Consider the following 19,598-nt stretch of genomic DNA (forward strand, 5'->3'; position numbering starts at 1 on the left):
TTCTCCATCTTTCTCGAGTCGACTAAACTGAATCTGAGGGGGAGAGGGGGAGAGGGGCGGGCTTCCCGCGGCATAGGTTTGCGGTGTCCATATTTGGTATATCCTCCCCCGTCTTGACGTCAAGAGGGGGAAGAAATCAAAATCTCGTTTTTTCGTGCGCGTGCACGTGGCCTATTTTACAAACCCTGAGGTAAACAAACGCTTCACTTTTAAATATCGGCTTCCCGGCCAGTGTACAATCATTATGCAATCATAACATACATTGATTCTCATGGAAAAGTGAAATTTCTACATTATGACTCCTTTAAATAAGCGGAACGGCACAAGGAATGCATGGTCTATGATTTTTTTTCTCTCTCTCTAATTGATTACAAACAAATCAAACATCAATTTTAAAGTATTATATATAGGCTAGTGTACGTATAGTTTTAGCACATTTAATAAAACCTCCATCAGGATGTATAAAAGCAGTTCAAGATCTTTACTAATTGTTATTGATGGTAACCGCATTACACCTAAATGAAAACCTAATGAAATTCTGTTCAGTTTCCAAATGTTTTGACAATCACAATATACTTCTTATTATGCATGTTTTATGTATTTGTGTATTTTTAAACACCACTTCCCCTCCCCCTCTTTGATTTAGATCTTTTTATGTAAATCATAAAATATACAGTAGATGGCACTCAAGCGGATGTGATGTGTGCTCCTTAAACATGCCCCCCGGAAACACGAATGATTCACTCAATCGATCAGTGGTTCCCATGAGCACTGAACACAAATGCTAAATCAAACATGTCAGCAAATTGAAGATCAGAAGCATTTTTATTCTTTCCTGCACAGCATGGGTACTGGAATAAATATCGAGTGAGATTACAGGTGAACTTGCATCGACATTTCTGTACGGCTGGATCGTGTTGTTTTGTTTTTAGCCTAGTTAGCACTACTAGCACAGCTAATGATGTGTGTTATTTCGCCCCAGGCGTGGATGTAAAGCACAGATCGGGCAGGGATGGATTCGCTGAACTTTGAGTCAGAGATGGAGGCTGATGGGCAGGGCAGTTATTCTCTGTTTCCAGCGCTGGACAGCATGAACAGCCTGACTAGCCTGACTGGAGCCGCCGAGAGTCTCGACGCGTGAGTTTAGGCGGATGATCATATAATCAATGTGTTCTTCATAAAATATTGCCTTCACTGCTTACGCAATGAAGCCACACAGCTGTTTTACATTATTGCACAAAATTCTGCAATCATGTTACCACGATCAGGGTTGAAGTACTGTGGTGTTGTTCTAAATAATATGGCACTACTGAAGTACATATCCAAACACGTGATAGTAATATAATATTTTGCCCAAAACACAAAAACAGGGTTAAAGGCACACCCTCTATAGTCCAGTCATTTTATGAAAAAAGATTGAACAAATTGCAACAGAAGCAAACTCAACTGATTTTGTATCCTCAATATGTCCTGAGTAAGGGGAAAAAAAGTCCAGAAGAATCCCATTACGGGAAAGTTTCGAAAAAGACCCAAATATAGCCTATTCATACGCCTATTCATTATTTTTGTAACGTGAATAGGGTACACATTTTAACCTTTAGAAATCACCATGAAAATTACTGAGTTGATTACTTACATCAAGATAAACAAAAAATGTATTACAAGGTTTTTGAAATTGTTTGTTAACATGGACAAACGGCGCATAAGCTAATTACGTATGTGCTAATTTGCATAAATACAACAACAGATCTAAACACTGGGTATAGCCAGGTGAAAATGTCTTGTTGAATCTTGTTGACACATAACAGTAAAATACTTAATGTTAAGGTCTGAATGGAACCCATTTAGGCTACCCATGAGCATTAGGGGAGAGCGGGGCACAACCTAACGCTTTTTGACTTTCTCAGTTTGTGCAAATCTACTTATGGTTCAGAGTATTTATTTTTTCCCCACATTAATTTCCCACATGTCTAGTACACTTATGTGTTTTTGTTTTATTAATACAGTATATACTTTTTTCTCGATATAGCCCGAAAGAATGGAAGTGAAATGTGACAACATGCCCCATAGGTGGGGTACATTGTAACATGTGTGGGGCACATTGTAACATGACATATGGCAACTTAAAATGTTATCTGATCTAATAAAAAAAATATACAAAACAAACTAAAATATTTTCTAAATAAAATACAATTAAAAAACTTTTTCATATAAAATAATGGCAATTTTTAATAATTAAATAGAAACTCATTTTTGAGTTTTGACTACGAACACAGGAAAACACAGCTATACAACATAGTTCAAAACAAATAAATAATTAGTAATTTCTGGACATTGACTCTCAGTCTTTATTCACCTTTTTCTCACGTTTTCTCAATAAAATTAATAAAAGTATAGAATATAATAGCATATTTCTAATAGAGGCACATTGTAACGCAGTGTTACAACATGCCCCCGCCTGCACAACTGGGATTTAAACCCTGCTAGTGTCTTCTGCTAGTTAGCGAAGCATTAAAGAACTATCTCAACTGTTAAATAACATCTTGGAGATTAAAATAATATCAGATTTGTCTTATTTTAAATAAACACAAAAAATAGAGATCAAAAATTAACTTAAGTAAGAAATTTACTTTTGCTATGGTTTAATAAATGTCTATGGATATCTTCCAAAAAGAAAATAATTTTGGCGGATTTTTTTTTTTCTATATAGTGTTGATATGGCAACTAGTAAATAAACAAAGTTCCGTCATCCAAGCATGTGCGGAAGTATTTAAAACAAGCGTGTTACAACTAACCCCGCGTTAGGTTGTGCCCCGCGCTCCCCTAATACATAGAGGCAGGAAGAAGTACTTTAGAAACCAGCCTTTATTAATTATTATTGCAGAGATGGGGTTTGGGGCTGGGTCCGTGGGACTGTTTCTGGGGGTTCACTTTTTATTTTACTTACCTTTTGTCTTCTGCATTCTCCTTACCATTGTCTCCTGTTCTTCCCTCAGACTCGTCCCCCAGAAACAGTCCCACAGACCCAGCCCCAAACCCCATCTCTTAATAATAATTAATAAAGGCTGGTTTCTAAAGTACTTCCTCCTGCCTCTATGTATTAATGCTCATGGGTAGCCTAAATGGGTTCCATTCAGACCTTAACATTAAGTATTTTACTGTTATGTGTCAACAAGATTCAACAAGACATTTTCACCTGGCTATACCCAATGTTTAGATCTGTTGTATTTATGCAAATTAGCACATACGTAATTAGATTATGCAATATGCACCGTTTGTCCATGTTAACAAACAATTTAAAAAAACTTTTAATACATTTTTTGTTCATCTTGATTAGTGCTGCACGATTAATCGTATCGCAATCGCGATGTCAAGCCTACGCGATTGTATGACGCAAAATGCTGCGATTTTATATTAAATAAACAAATTAGCGCTGTTAACGCACTTATTAATGCAAATGCTTTTAAACCATTCATGCGCGATAAGACATAAAAGAACAAGCTGCCTGTGAATGTCCTCCTGACACACACACACACACACACACACACACCGACGCGCGCCAGTATCAAGTTCTCTTTCGCGGTAGAACGAACAACACACATGTATGCCAAAATGAACGCGCTGCCTGTGAAGTGACAGACAGAAAGACTCGCGCTAATATCGTGCGTGCGCACAAAACAGCATGACAGAATACAGTTCTCTTTCGAGCTTGAACGAACAATAACACACACAATTATGCCAAAATGTCTTTTTGTCGAGTGTCTTCATAACATAAGAGTATCTTATGATGAACATGAAGAGTTGTGATGACTCGTGAAAGAATGAGGCGCGTGTGAGATCAGAGTCTCTGACAGCGGCTGGTCTTAAAGGGACAGTACACAGTAGCCACTAATTACATCTGTCGCTAAAGTTATTCTTTTTTTCTTTTTTCTTTTTTTTTTATTATTATTATTTTTCTTTACCCCTGACATGTATGGTTATATGTACTGTTGTATGTAAATTATGTTTTGTTCTTGTTAAAATGCAATAAAAAAAATAAAAAAAATCTGTCGCTAAAGTTAATCAAAGAACAAAGGGAACAGAGAAAAACACTCACTGCTCTTGACTAAAGAACTTTTTTCTTTAGGCTGATTATCACTAATCTGTGTGTGCATTTATTTTCCTTGAGAACCAAGCAAGTTGACTCATGAAACCATTTGTTTATTATATCGCAAATCGTAATCGCAATATTGACCTCAATTATCGCAATATGACATTTTCCCCAAATCGTGCAGCCCTAATCTTGATGTAAGTAATCAACACAGTAATTTTCATGGTGATATCTAAAGGTTAAAATTTTTACCGTATTCACATAAGAAAGAGAATGAATAGGCGTATGAATAGGCTATATTTGGGTCTTTTTCGAAACTTTCCCGTAATGGGATTCTTCTGGGCTTTTTTTCCTTACTCAGGACATATTGAGGAAACAAAATCCAGTTGGGTTTGCTTCTGTTGCATTTTGTTCAAGGTTGACCCCCATTTTGGCTTAAAATGACTGGACTACTAAGAAACGTGTTTTTCAGTACTCCCACTGTAAATGACTGCAGAAAAATATACTTGAACATTGATGGAGCAACAGATTTTGTGTGAAAATAAATTATAAAAGAGGTTTGTTTTGTTTAAAAATCTTATAAGGTGGGTTATTTATAGACGAATAACTCAAACACTTTTAACTAGTGTTTTTTGAAATTACATTTAAAGTGCTTGATGTGCTCTAGTATGTTAGTCAACACATTGTTAGTTAATTGTTAGTTAATCGCATGACAAAAGATTATTAAAACATTGGCTTTGTTTCACAGACAGGGCTCAGGTTAGGTCTTAGCTCAATTAGGACATTGAAGTATCTTTTATACATACTTTATATGTGTGCATTCTTTATACATTCTTTTTTCAGTGGGAAAGACCACTAAACCTACTCAGAAACTTAAGCTAGCGTCATGCAACTGGCCATACAAGAGCACATTCAGTACAATTAAAAGCACTTTTTCACAAGGGCTGTGCGTCTCAGTGGGATTTAGTATGAAGCTGTATTATTTTGTTACTATAGTAGTACTATAAATAATAGTTAAACTGATAACTGAGATTACTGCATTAATATAAGAACACTGCTTCCTATGGTGGATGTGTGTGAAAGCTTTACATGGTCATATACTGTACTACTTCTGCTCTTTTCAGTGAAACCCCCAGTGAGGTTGCAGATAAACCGAACCTCACATGGCTCGATGCTGCTCAGGTGAACATCTCTCTTAAACCGTGCTGTTTCACATACATTTCATGTGATCAAATCAATGAGTTTTCTGATTTTTAAGATTGTTCTGGAAGAGGCTGGGCGGCCCATGCACATCAAGGAGATCAAGCAGCGGATCATTGATCGTGGACTGGTGCAGTCAAAGTACAGAAATATTCCTTAAGTTCAAATATTTACATCGCAACGCACAGATGTCAAGACAAACGCTGTATCTTTTACCCTATTCACAGTGCAAAGTCGAGCCTTGAGGCGGTCATGTATCGAGAGGTGAGACACTGCCTGATTTATGACACTCATGCTTTTCACTGTCAGTCATGTACCATATTTACTTTGTTTTCCATTCAGTGCCAGCAATGTGTTTAATTTAGTGCATGATTTCACTTGTTTGTCTTTCATTTTAACATTGATTAAAGTTTTAGAATGACTGGTTTAGGAAACAGGGTAAAGTCAGAGCAGTCTGTCACAGAGAGAGTCTTCATGGAAAGTCAGCTCTCAGTCTTCAGCATTTGCTTTAGTTTCACAGTTTGTTACAGACACAGAAAGGCAGCAGACGCTTCAAGAGGATTGAGAGCAGAAATGGAGTTTTTGCCCTGTTGGTAAGTCCATAAGCACATGTCAGTTAGCCGTTACACCTATTTTAACTTAGAAATAGTTATCACATGACGCTTACTAAGTGCCACGTTGTTTTGTTGTTGCTTTTTGTTTTTTGTGGTGTCCAACTGTCCAATCATCATTTTCTTATTTTTTATATGTTTTTGGAGTCAGCATAAACACATTAAACAACCACATAATTGATGTTCTCCGTTTATATTTTGTGTGGTCTAGGTCAAAGGTGAATTGAGTTTTTTTTTTTTTTTTTGAGGGATTTTTTTTCAACACAATGGTGTGGTTTGTGGTTTGTCCACATTGGTCGAACCAGCTGCAGTGACGTGCACCTCTAAATCAAACAGAGCTGCTGTGTTTCTACTTTTTAAGAAGTCCATCTAATCTTACTTCTATGTTCATTATACTGAGATGACACACTTCACCTTTAAATAGTTCCCAACAATTTAATGGCATAACCCATGTGATGCTTTTTTCAATCTGACAAAAATGCTCTGCTGATTTTTTGTGTGTGTTAAACTCTTGTTTGTAACTCGCATACGCAGACTGATGAGGAGAGACAGCATGCATTGCAGGCGTTTTCTGCTCAGTCGACCTTCTCAAGTTCAGGGTCCGCTTCGTCGCTGGGACACCTTCCTTCTCCCACGAGCCACACTGAGTCCAGGCCTAAGGTCAGGAAAGGTCCTCGCAAGAACCAAAATGAGAAGTACCGGCTGAAGTACATCCGTCTGCGCAAGGCTGCCCGTTCCATGATATTTGTGAGTGAAAGTTTTTATACCAGTAACACAATGAGTTTAAAGCTGTTCACACTGCCAGCGTCAAAGTGAGATGATCCCATTCATTTTAATGACACGAGCAACAGTGACCTTTGGCGATACAAGTTGAATGTGTAACTTAATACAAATTAATGCAAAGACATCCAATAGGAGTGAAGTTAGTGGAGCGCACATGATCCTTCACTATATCCTGTTGTGCAGGGGTTCTTAAAGTTTTGATAGGTGAGGGCCAATTTAGGAACCCAACATTGAACTGAGGGCCGCCAAAGGGGCAGGGGAGAAAAAGAAAAAAAAAATACTGAAAAGAAAATCCCATTTGAAATAATTTTAATGACCAGGTTGCATCTCTACAGTTTACATTTATTGAGGCTATTATTATATAACTGAGGCTAAACCTGGCAAATCTTGAGAAAAATTGCAATGCAAACAAAATCCCTGGGGTTCTCTACCCTCAACAGACAAATTTGGGATATAACAGTCCTGTGTGCGGTCCATTTCAAGAACAAACTTATTTACAGGGTGGGCCATTTATATGGATACACCGTAATAACATGGGAATGGTTGGTGATATTAAAGTCCTGTTTGTGGACTTCTAAATGGCCACCATGGTCACCACCCATCTTGAGGAGTTTGCCCCCTCACATATACTAATGTGCCACAAACAGGACTTTAATATCACCAACCATTCCCATGTTATTACGGTGTATCCATATAAATGGCCCACCCTGTAGAACAAACAGCCTCAGTGTGCCTTGCTTCTTATCAGCATAGGCCTTATTCAGGGGCAATTCCAGCTACCAAAGCACCACAGGAAAACTGAGAGAGAGAGAGAGAGAGAGACAGAACAGAGAGAGAGAGAGAGAGAAACTTTTAAAATAGAAGCTTACCAAACAAGTCATCATCATCATCATCATCATTCATATTTATAATTGCCTGTCAGTCGCGTTTCCATTATTACAGATTTGCGCAAATGTTTTGCGCTATTATTATCTATCTTTTTAACCCGTAATTGAAAAACGAAAAATGAACGGTTGTTGTCTTTTTAAAACGCAAAGTTGAACACCAAAATTTTAATTTGAACTGGCTACACCAACTGCTGCGCAAAAAAGTAAATATCGACGAATTTTCTGATTTTTGTTTATGACTTTTTGCCCCTTTATTAAACATTTAAAATATTCACAAATTAATATGGGAAACATGTCGATTTTACTGGTTTTCTAAGGCCAAATTAGAACCTGGAATTGATATTTTTCCCACAGTGCTAAATATAGCCTGTGTCTCTGGAACCACAGCCCACAGAAAGGTGAGTTATAGAATAATGATAATAAATGTGTCTGAAAAAACAGCGAGGCATTTTAATTGTTTATTAATAAACTATTGTTTTCTAAGTGTCGGCTAAAAACATATCTCCATCTCCGCTGTTAAGCAGATGCGCTTTTAGAGAGAAATGCACCTTTCATACGGATAACTTCAGAAGGTATTAGCTTTCGATTCGAGTTTTTGTTTAAAAGTGGACATTTCAAGCTTTAGCCTACATAGGCTATATTTTGTTTCAGTTCTCGCGCTCCAGTTCACGGAGATCATGAAAGTGCGTAGGCTACTGATTGTTTTGTTTTATTTTACAAAAGCACAACGTTTTTTTGTTATTATGAGTTTACACAAATAAAAGTAGTTGCGAATAATGCAATGTAATGCAATAATTTCAAAGCAATGTAGCCTACAGTTTTACAGATGTTATCAGATGTTATCGCGGGCCGCCAGAAATGTTTCTGCGGGCCGCACTTTTAGAACCTATGCTGTAGTGGATAGTGTTGGCAGGAAGATTAAGTTATTTTAGTGGTCAGTAACTTTCCTGTAATTTATGATATATCTCTGTATACATACAGTGGTACTCGCCATGCTGACGCCGAGCCTGAATGGACTTGTGGAACTCCTGAATGGAGTGGAACCAGATAGACCGGCATTTTGCACTTTTGTCACAGATAAATATCCAGTGACCTCACTGACGAAGCTTGCCGTGTGAACACAGCTTAAATATGTAATTGCCTAGTTATCGGTGTAACCATGCTTGAATTGGTGCCCTCACAGGAAAACGCAGCACTATATGATGAGATTGCTCACCTGGAAGAGAAGTTTGTCCGGGCAAAAGAAGAAAGGAGGTTTGTCCACATTCATCTTCATTACAAAATATTATTGATTGAAATTTAATTTGTATTTGAAACACATTTTTTCCCCAAATTCTTCATAAAGTCATTCAAAAGTTTGTGGTCAATATTTTGATTAAAAGCTACAGTAGACGTTAAAGGAGAACTCCGGTCAATTTTAACATTGAGCTCATTTTTTTTGTACATTTGGAGTGCTGTCAATACAGAGAACAACGACAAAAATCGGTGTTGCCTACACCGTGTTATCCTCTTTTTAAAATTTGCACCCTGTTGACTTCAATGGGGCAATATTTAAACCTGCTTTTAGCCTCTTAACATCCTTGATGTGTCATTACAAGTGCACAGGTCATGTGAGTGATTCCTTCAGAGTGAACACGGGTGAATCTGACTGCAGTAGATGTGAAAGATATTAATAAAAGTGATGTTATTTCAGCCAGCGCAAATACCTGTATTTACATCCTGTTTTCGGTTGAAGTCCACAGTAGTCGATTGTCGAGTTCACGCGCATAGGTTTAGTACCTATGATCACGCGCGTGAACTCGACAATCGACTACTTTGGACTTCAACCGAAAACAGGATTAAGATTTCTATGACAAATAAAAGCTGTTCTTTTAAACTTTCCATTCATCAAATAATCCAGAATAAAAAAAAAATATATATATATATATAAAAAATTCCCTAAAAAATATTAAGCAGCACATTTTGCAATATATGACAAATATATTAAAAAAGAAAATAGTAATATCAAAATATTACTGTTTCAAATTTTTTAACTCTTTCCCCGTCATTGACGGAAATTTCTGGCTTTCCGTGTTTTCACTGTTATACGGTAGGGGGCGCTGTTACACATCTACTGAAAGAGTAGAGAATCTTCTGATCAAGACACAGGCGAAGAAGCAGAAACAAGCGATAGAAGCATTGCTGATATACATGTAAAATAACATGATCATCAACATTAAACAGCATAAATCAAAACTTCCTAATGTTACTGAATAAAACGTCGAGCCAGGAAAAGCTTGTTTAAAAGCAGAGGGTCTGTTCTTTCTTTTGACATATTGGATGTTCAGGTATTCATACAACAAAATCTTCTGGGGGCCAAAAAGTTGTATACACACACACACACACACACACACACACACACACACCAAAAAGTGAGATGCAGTCCACTTAATCTCATCCTGTATCTCCAGATTCCTGCTGAAGTCTTTGTTGCAGTTTCAGTCTCTGTCTGAAGGAGAGGCCGTCCCGACTCCCAGCTGCAGCACACACACACACACACCCGTCACTATGAGCTCCAGCACACCAGGGGGCGCTGCTCTACCTGCGAGCCACAGCCAGACCCCCGGACTCTCAGCATCTGAAGACAGCCTTTTGAAGAAACCCAAAAAAGAACGAAAAGAGAGAGGAAGAGAGAACGGCAGGGAAGAATGTGAGTGTTTCTCGCTTGCTGTTCTCTCTTATATGCGTCTGTATTTTGATTTAATAGTTACTTAGCATTTGTTTGCTCAACTTTCAGTCATGAAGAGGATTTGTAAGAGGAGGAAGGTTGCAGAGGGAGGAGTGCGTAAGCTTGTTCAGCCCATCTCGCTGGACTCGTCCGGGAGACCGCTCTTTCCCATCGTCCTCGGTGGACTGACCGTGTACAGCCTAGGAGAGGTCAGACAATCATCCAGTCCTAATGTGTCAAACTCAGTTCTTTTAGTCAAGTCACCTTCATTTATATAGCGCTTTTACCAATATAGACTGATTCAAAGCAGCTTTACAGTGATAATAGGAAATTAAAGTAACAGAGATGGTTTTGGCTTTACAGCAGCTCTAGAATAAAGTTATTGTCCAGCTAAAGTTAGTTTTGATTGATTCACTTCCATTGCAAAGATCATTAGTTATTAACTTGGGGGCCGCTAACACGACACCGTTTTAACTGAAAACAGAACACTTTTAATGTGTTCTGGCCGTACGACAATGTTTGGTGGCTCGAGAATGCAAACCTTGAAGAGCAATTTTTGTAGAATACATCTCCAACCCTAATAAAACACATAAACCAGCTTGTAGCCAGGGCGGGGCCAAGAGCCTTGGGAGCGGAGCGACACACCAGTCTCGAGTCCTCAGAGGAGCTCTGGAAGGATAATATGAGGTGTGACGGCAGAGAGAGGACCAAGCCTGGTGCTGCGTTCACGCTATATCGTAATTACCCTAAATAAAGCTCCTAATACTTTCAAATCGCTCTCGCTGTACTTTGATGTCATACACTTATTGGTCTGCACAGCGTTGCTTAAATCTGCAGTGGTCAGGTGGTACAAGTCTTAGCTCTCAAAAAAATTACGAGTTTACATGTTGTAATTACACAAGCACTCGAAGGCTTTTTGGTTACACTTTATTTTAAGGTGTCATTGTTACAGTAGCCGCGTTTCCACTGTCGGGCCAGTGCGAGCCAGGGCTTTAAATGGGCCGTGCCGGGCCAGTAGCACCGGGTCCAAAATCTGCTGCGTTTCCACTGTCGGGCCAGAAGCTCCACAGCGCTTCACTAAAACACGCCTCTCTGGAACAACGTCACACTGACCCATCTTTTCACCAACAAATGGATGTTTTATCAGAAAACTAATCAGAAAGAAATCACTGGATACAGCGTGATCGCAAAACAAGCATGATAAAAGCGACTGTTTGCTGACATTTTTGTTGTTTACTTGAATATTTAAAACCCAAGAATCAATGTTTTACCACATATTCACAATAAAAAGTGATACATTGACCATAATGAATTAATTTGTGTCAAAATTGCAGTCACACAGAAATAAAGTGGTTTACCATTAGGTCTATTTCACAAAAGAAAGAGGACACGCTTATTCAGTCGAGGCTGTTTCTGTTTATTTGGTAGTTACATGATATATTTACATCACATTTAGAAAGAATGATAATTTCTACAAACATGCGACCTGAGGAGCTTTAGCGCTCTCTCCCAGTAGGCTATACAGTTATATTTTCATTCAGAGAAACAGAGGAAGCTCCCGAAAAGAAAGTTGCTTTATTTTATGATAGTCCGGTATAAAGAGACAAGACGTAGGCTACTGACAGATAAAATAAAAACAGGATTGTGATAGCCTTTATGATGTGTCTGATTTCTTCGAGCGTTCATATTTACCTTGTTTACTATGGTAATGGTTAGCGTGCATAGTCTTTTGCATCTCTTATAAATATTTCTACCTTATACGGTGATCAGAATCAACATCGGATCACAAACAGAAGGCATTCAAACGGGAAAGTTGAGTTTTGAGGGAAATTATTTTATAAGTCTTTAATGCTGACAGAATCATCTGTCAATGATGATCATTTAATGCTACAGAATAGTGTAATATACGCTTTTTTGTTGAAATCTTTTGTTGAAAGTTGAAATCTCATAATTACGGTAATTACGGCATGGCATGAACGCACTGACAGGTCTTCGGGATTACTATCTTCAAGAGCTGAGTTTGACACGTGTGATATAATAAATGGTAAATGGTAAATGGACTGCATTTATATAGCGCTTTCACAGACCTATGGCCACCAAAGCGCTGTACATATAGCCTCACATTCACCCATTCACTCACTCATTCATACACCGACGGCGGTGTCAGCCATGCAAGGCGCCATCCAGCTCGTCGGGAGCAGCTGGGGTTAAGTGTCTTGCTCATGGACACCTCGACACTTGGTCAGGTGGAACCGGGGATTGAACCACCAACCTTTCGGTTTGTAGACAATCTACATGAACCACTGAGCCACTGCCGCCCCTAATATGGTGGCAGTAAGAAGTAGCAGTTTTTAAGAGTGAAATTCTCTATTTCAAGCATAGAAATCAGTAGCCTTGAGAAATCCCACAGAAATCCTGTACTCTTTACTGTCCCTCTCACTGGCCGTATCCTCAGGAGTCCATCACTGGCACGCTTAACTCGCTGTCTTAGAGTTCTAGTGAAGAACTTTCCTACTTAAAAACCTCTAAAGTCCAGAGTAACTTTCAAACAGTGATTCATGCTTTCGTGCCAACTCGTCTAGACGAGTTGTAAATATTATAATTCACTTTATATTGGTGTCTCTCAGTCTTCCTTCTTCCGTCTACAGCTAGTGCAAAACGCAGACTCCCCACTGGGACCCACGAGTATGAGTCGAGTCGATGAGTCACCCCTGTTTTATCCACACTGCACTGGCTGCCTGTCAAATTTAGAATTGATTTTAAAATGTTATTATTTGTTTATAAAGCTCTCAACAAATTGGCCCCTCCATCTCCCTGATCGGGGTTGCTGTGAAAATATTAGCTAAAATCCTCACCAAATGTTTAGAGCCCATTTTATCAATCATTATTTCACCAGATCAAACTGGATTTATTAAGAATAAACTCTCCTTTAAAAACATCAGGCGTCTCCTTGATGTTCTTTACTTGCCTTCTCTATCAAGAGCCCCTGAACTGGTTATCTCTATGGACGCAGAAGTTTGATAGAGTTGAGTGGCAGTACGTATTTTATACTTTGAGTAGCTTTGGGTTTGGTTCCAAATGTATCTCATGGATTAGGCTTCTTTATAATTCCCCTTTAGCTAGTGTACGGAGTCAAGTGCCATTCTAAGTATTTCCCGTTAGGTCGAGGGCCGAGAGCAATTGAACCCTTCATAGCAATTGAACCCTTGGCAGTGGCTCTTAGATCGTTACTATGACTGGCATTGTTAGGGGAGAGGTTGAACACAGGCTATTCTTATATGCGGATGACTTATTGTTATTTGTGTCTGACCCGGAGAGCTCAATGCCCTCTGTGTTAAACCTATTTTTGCAGTTTGGCCTCATATCTGGCTATAAATTGAATCTGCGCAAGAGTGAGCTGATGCCTGTCTTACAGTATCCACTGCAAACATTGCTCTTTAAAGCTTCTCAGCACAACTTTAAGTATCTAGGCATTTGTGTGACACACAATTTTTCAGATTTATTTGATAATAACTTTACTCTCCTGATTTAGTTAGCTCAAGACTTTAAGCGTTGGTCTATATGTCTATATCTCTTCCAGTGTCTCCTGATTTTCATCCCCAAATCTTTTTTTTCACACCCTTGATAGTTTGACCACTCAGCTTATTTGGAATAGTAAAGTTCCAAGGATTCGTCCAAGTATCCTGCAAAAACATTTGGGTGGCTTTGGACTCCCCAACTTTTTATTTTATTACTGGGCAGCAAATAGTGAGTCTAAAACTGTCCCATCTTGGACAGCTCTGCATTGGAAAAGCCTCTTGTAAGCTCTCCTCCTCGTCTGCACGTCTCTGTGTCCCGACCACATCATCTGTGGGCAAATATTCCAATAATGTGTTAGTGACTAATAGCCTGAAGGTCTAGACCCAGTTTTTATGTCATTTTGGGATTCAGGCCATTTCCTTGTCATCTCCCATCTACTCCAACCCTCTATTTCCCCCCTCCACCATGGATGGAGCATTTGCTTCTTGGAAAGAATGCGGTCTTGTCTCCTTTGCTGACTTGTACATTGATTATATTTTGGCATCATTTTCACAGTTAACTCATTCTTTTAATGTTCCTAAAAGTCACTTTTTTTTTTAAGATATTTACAGATTCGAGACTTCATGCACAAACTATTTCTCAATTTTCCAAACAAACCTTCACTCTCCGAGGTAGACATGTTAGCCCATGTCAAAAGGGGTCTATTTCAGAGTTATACAGTGCTATCTTCTCTTTTCAATCTATATCTACCGACTCACTTCGTATCACTTGGTCCCAAGACAAAGTATAGGAATGGATGAAGAAACTTGGGCAGAAGCTCTCAATCAGGTTCATTCCTCTTCTATCTGAGCTCGTCACAAAGTGATACAATGTAAAGTTGTCCACAGAGCGCATTGGTCTAAGACTAGACTGGCCCGTTGACCCCGAATGCGAGAGATGCCACTCTAACACACGTTTTGATCAGTCCTCATTCTGGTTATCTGTTTTTAATTCCCTTTCACTCATTACCTCTCTCAAAATTCAACCCTCTCCTATGATTGGCCAGTTTGGTGTCCTGCCCGCTGACTATATGGTACCCAGCTATTTTGCTGATTTTGTTGCTTTTCTCACTTTGTTGGCCAGACGACAAATGTTGCTTAACTGGAAGCACTCCCATCCTCCATCACACGCTAGGTGGATTTTCTCTTCGCCGGCCAAGTACATACTTTTCATATGTACAAACTCTGCATTTCCTTAATTTGTCTGATTAACCCTTTTCACTAATTTTTCAGTTTTCCATTATCTGCTGATGAGAATGGATTTGTATTTATATATTTATTTTACCACCTTCATTTTTACTGTTTTTTACTGCCTGTTTATGTATTTGTTTATTTACTTTTTTTTTCTTTCACCCTGAATGTATAATAATAATAAAAAAAATCTGCTCTGTCCGTACACTCCTAGAACTCTGAGATCCAGTGATCACTGTCGACTCATTGTGCCTAGATCCAGACTTAAAGAACGAAGTGATCGGATTAGCTCCCTCTGTTTCCACCTTCAAATCTTCTTTAAAGACCTATTTAATTCTCTTTGGCTTTTAATACTCCTGGATTTAGGTCAGATTATTGTTTATATATTGTGTGTTCCTTTATTGGTTGTTTCATTTGTATTTTTTTCTGTTCTGTACAGCACTTTGGTCAGCCTTGGATGTTTTTAAATGTGCTTTATTAATAAATATTGTATTGTATCTTTCCTTCCTGAGCTCTTATGTTTGTGTTTTCATGGTAGATCATCACAGACAGGGCTCTGTTTCATGACGACTCTGCGATCTATCCTGTGGGCTTCTGCAGCACCAGAGTTTTCGCCAGCATGAAGAATTCTGATCAGAAGTGTCTCTACACCTGCCAAATCAAAGATGGCGGCCAAGGACCACAGGTGCTCACTTGTGCAGACGCGTGCTTCTGTGTAGCCGACCTGTCGTTGATGATCTCACTGAACGTTCTTGTCATTTATTCTTGTAATATTTAGTTTGAGATCGCACCAGAGGATGACCCACAGAATGCAATCGTTGCTTCATCTGCGCTCACCTGCCACACAAACCTGCTCAAAGCCATCGCTGCCCGCAGGTGAGGTCTGGAACATGTGATCAGTTTCATCTGGAGCTCGTACTCGTTACTGAATGGAATTAAAGCAGTCTACATATTACAAACCAGCATTATCAGTGTGAATCGTACATATTTTCATCACGTTAAAGCACTTTGTCCCCCAACATCCTCAGAACTGTAATGCAAAAAAAAAAAGATAATTAAATTGTAGTATATATATATATATCATTGTTATATACTGTTTTATTTAAAAAAGAATTTAATACTTTTATTCAGTATTAAATTAATAAATTATTGATTTAATGCAGGGTGCATTAAATTAATCAAAAGGGACAGTAAAGACATTTATAATGTTACAAAAGATTTCTATTTCAAATAAATGCTTTTCTTTTAAGCTTTCTATTCATCAACGAATCCTGAAAAATATTTCCATAAAAATATTGTTTTCAACATTGTGATAATAATCAGAAATGTTTCTTGAGCATCAGATCAGCATATTAGAATGATTTCTGAAGGGTCATGTGACACTGAAGACTGGAGTAATGATGCTGAAAATTCAGCTTTGATCACAGGAATACATTACATTTCAAAATATTACAATAGAAAACAGTTATTTTAAATAGTTAAAACAGTAATTAAAATAGCAGCAAGGCTGCATTTATTTGATCAAAAACGCAGCCTTGGTGAGCAGAAGAGACTTCTTTCAAAAAATATTTGAAATATCGTACCGACCCCAAACTATTCAACGGTAATGTGTGTATACAATTTTTATAAAATGAATAAAAACATTTAAAAATAAAATCTTAATGATCTTGCATTTAGCCACCTTGTGACCCAGAAATGTGTTTTTTATTCATTCCTATAACTGGTTTACTCTTTGTACTACACAGAATGTGTTCCCAAACTGATTTTTTTCTTCTTCTTTTTTAATCTAGTGCCAAACCCTTGATCAACGTTGTCCCATCTGGAGCAGACTTTTTTGGTTTCTCTCATCCCACCATTCAGAACCTGATCCAGAGCTGTCCTGGGGCTCGCAAGTGCAGCAAGTGAGTCACATTCGGGTTTATTCTACACAACTAAATGATGTGATCAGATTAGTTTTACTTCAAGCTTTGAAAATGTCTATGAAGCCACAATAAAACTTTTTAGGTCATAAAAATGTATTTAATGACACACTAGTGGCCTCAGTGCAAAATATCGAGTATGTTTGCCTCCCTGCTTCAGTTATCAGTGGGTGCGTTTCGAGGTTTGTCGGCCTGGTGACGGACAGGTGGCACATGGCCTTTCAGAAGATGATGCGTCTGTGAACTTTGAGTCGTTTCAGCGAGTGCAAAACTGTGAGGAGAGCCTGACCAATCAGAACCTCACGGCAGAACACAGCAGCACAGGTCAGACAGTTCCCACAATCCACAGCAAATCATTTATGCAGGTCAAGTCCCATTTAGGGTGCTTTCACACCTGCCTCATTTAGTTCGGTTGAATCGCACTAGAGTTCGTTTTCCCCGTTGGTGCGGTTCGTTTGGGCAGGTGTGAATGCGGCAATCACTCGGGTGCGCACCAAAAGCGGACCAAACAAGCCTACCGAGACCTCCTGGAAGAGGTGGTCTCGGTACGCTTTGAAACGAACTCTGGAGCGGTTCGTTTGTGGTGAGAACGTGATCCGACCTCGAACAGAACCAACTGCTAAAGAACTGCACATTTTTGGACTAAGCCAGTTGCCGTAGTCAGATGCGCTGTGCATTATAGGATGAGGAGAAATGTTTGTTGACAGTTTGCAGCTCGCGGACAAACTTGGAGTTGTGAGGAGGTGAGGCGCCTGATAGACATTATTATTAACATTTTCGAGCCGCATCCTCGGTTCATTCTCAAATATTATTGTTTGTCTAAAGTGGTGTAGACAAACTATAATAAAATATGACCAAGGACACAATCAGCCCACGCAGTCGTCTCTCCATAGTAAACATCGGCGTGTTGTCTGCCGGATTTTTCACCTCTTTGTTTACTTCCAGGAATTTTCCCGCACATTAATTCTGACCAAACGAAGTGCAGTTATGGAAATGCGTTCCGAGTGATGTGGATGTTGTCACGTGACTGCATTTTGGTTCGTTTTATCAACTCATAAACTGATTCGGACCAGAGCGATCAGTGTGGTGTGAAAAGGAACCAAAACACCTTAAAAATGCTACAAAGTATCATTTTTCGCCCTTGGTCCGGACCAAATGAACCGAACTACAGATGTGAAAGCACCCTTATACAATATAAGATCATTTCAAAGCAGCTTCACACGAATAAAAAAGGAAAATAAAAGTTGTAAATAACAGGAAAAAAAACAATGTCGTAAAATTAATCAATTATGAAACTCAATTTAAGCCATATCTACAAAGGACAATGGTATTATTCAGCTCAAGTCAATTCAATGTTAGTTGTAATTCAGTTCAATAAACGTGTTCATATTGCAAAGTTCATTCAGACATTTCTCCAGCTCAATTCATTCACACATCTTGTTCTCATCCAATAGTGTCAGTAACTTTTGGCCCTCTAGCGGTTCAAAAACAAAACTGCATTGATTTTGCGGAAGAACTTTTTTCTTTTTCTTTTTTTGGTTATACTTCAGCTCTGCGCGACTTTCTCATAACTAAAAAAGAGATTATTTTGGAAGAAGGATTGATGACTCATTTAAGTTTCATAGTGCACCTTTAAAATTGATCATATTCCTTGTCTTATAAACCCCAGGTTGAAGCCATAATAAATGAAGATGATTGAGTTTATGAAGGAGATAAATGGTGTGTTTCTTCGACAGGTCGACCCCTACAGGCCACCATCTCCTCGTCTCTCCTGCTGAGCTCGGCAGCGCTGCAGAACTCATCCGTCACCGCTCTCTCCAACACTTGAGCTTCACTTTCATAGTGAGGATCACTTCATACATCCAGATGTGTACAGACGTCATGGATACGTCATTTGGCACTCAGATCTGCATTATGGGAAAAATAATGACTGGATGCATCTCTGCATGCCACAGTATCGAGTTATATTAGTCAGACTATTTTTTTTTTTACGTGATAAAAAGCAAAAGCAAAGTCCTTGTCATGTATGTTTTATCCGTTGTACTCTTAAAGTGTGATGATGATTGTCTTTAACTGTGAGATGTTTAAGATAAAACAGGACTAAATTAAACCTTAAGCTTTTATTGTTAAGGCCTGTTCACAACAGGAACAATGACTATAACATTTATTACTATGAAACACCAAAGCATGATATTGTTCTGGTTATTATAAACACGCACTGCATTTTTTTTTTATATCATCTGGCGCTTTAAATGCTCAAGCTCTGTTTTTACCATTCATGTTAAAAAAAAAAAGATTCCTTGAAAGTGTTTCCAACAATACAGTTCCTCTGAGCAATTATCATTATAGTTATGGTGTGGAGAGCTTAAAGAAGCCACACAACACCCTTCAGGCTTTATCTTTCATTATGTAGGTCATTCCATGTGTTTGATGAGAAACTCATAAAGAAATCTTTTGATATTATACCCAACTTATCATGTGTAATGCTATGTGATTATGTGGTAAATGTGAGCCTTCAGAACATATTAAACTTGAAGTTTCATTCCATGACAAACGTGTTTATCTGATGGTTATAGTGTGGAGATTGAAATACCTCAGACAACCACCAGATGTCCCTGTGTGACTGTGAAATACAGACTCGCTGACAGAAACT

General features: G+C 38.5%; 1 protein-coding gene across 4 annotated transcripts; it reads left to right on the forward strand.

Moving 5' to 3' along the window:
- The first annotated feature begins 716 nt into the window (after positions 1-716).
- On the forward strand, positions 717-19,598 carry tbrg1 (transforming growth factor beta regulator 1). 4 transcript variants are annotated; one of them, XM_079874531.1, is made up of 15 exons: positions 726-879; positions 983-1,137; positions 5,215-5,272; positions 5,349-5,431; positions 5,518-5,554; positions 5,811-5,883; positions 6,436-6,648; positions 8,755-8,825; positions 10,022-10,260; positions 10,348-10,487; positions 15,565-15,711; positions 15,805-15,902; positions 16,817-16,927; positions 17,106-17,269; positions 18,682-19,598. In XM_079874531.1, the coding sequence occupies exons 3-15, from the start codon at positions 5,262-5,264 to the stop codon at positions 18,771-18,773; spliced, it is 1,479 nt and encodes a 492-aa protein (XP_079730657.1). In that variant the 5' UTR covers positions 726-879; positions 983-1,137; positions 5,215-5,261; the 3' UTR covers positions 18,774-19,598. The 4 variants fall into 4 exon arrangements, with proteins under 4 accessions (XP_079730656.1, XP_079730657.1, XP_079730654.1 ...); XM_079874528.1 differs by having other exon boundaries at positions 5,821-5,883; XM_079874529.1 differs by having other exon boundaries at positions 5,821-5,883; positions 6,466-6,648.

This window comes from Squalius cephalus, assembly GCF_949319135.1.
Source record: "Squalius cephalus genome assembly, chromosome: 6".
NCBI lineage: Eukaryota > Metazoa > Chordata > Actinopteri > Cypriniformes > Leuciscidae > Squalius > Squalius cephalus.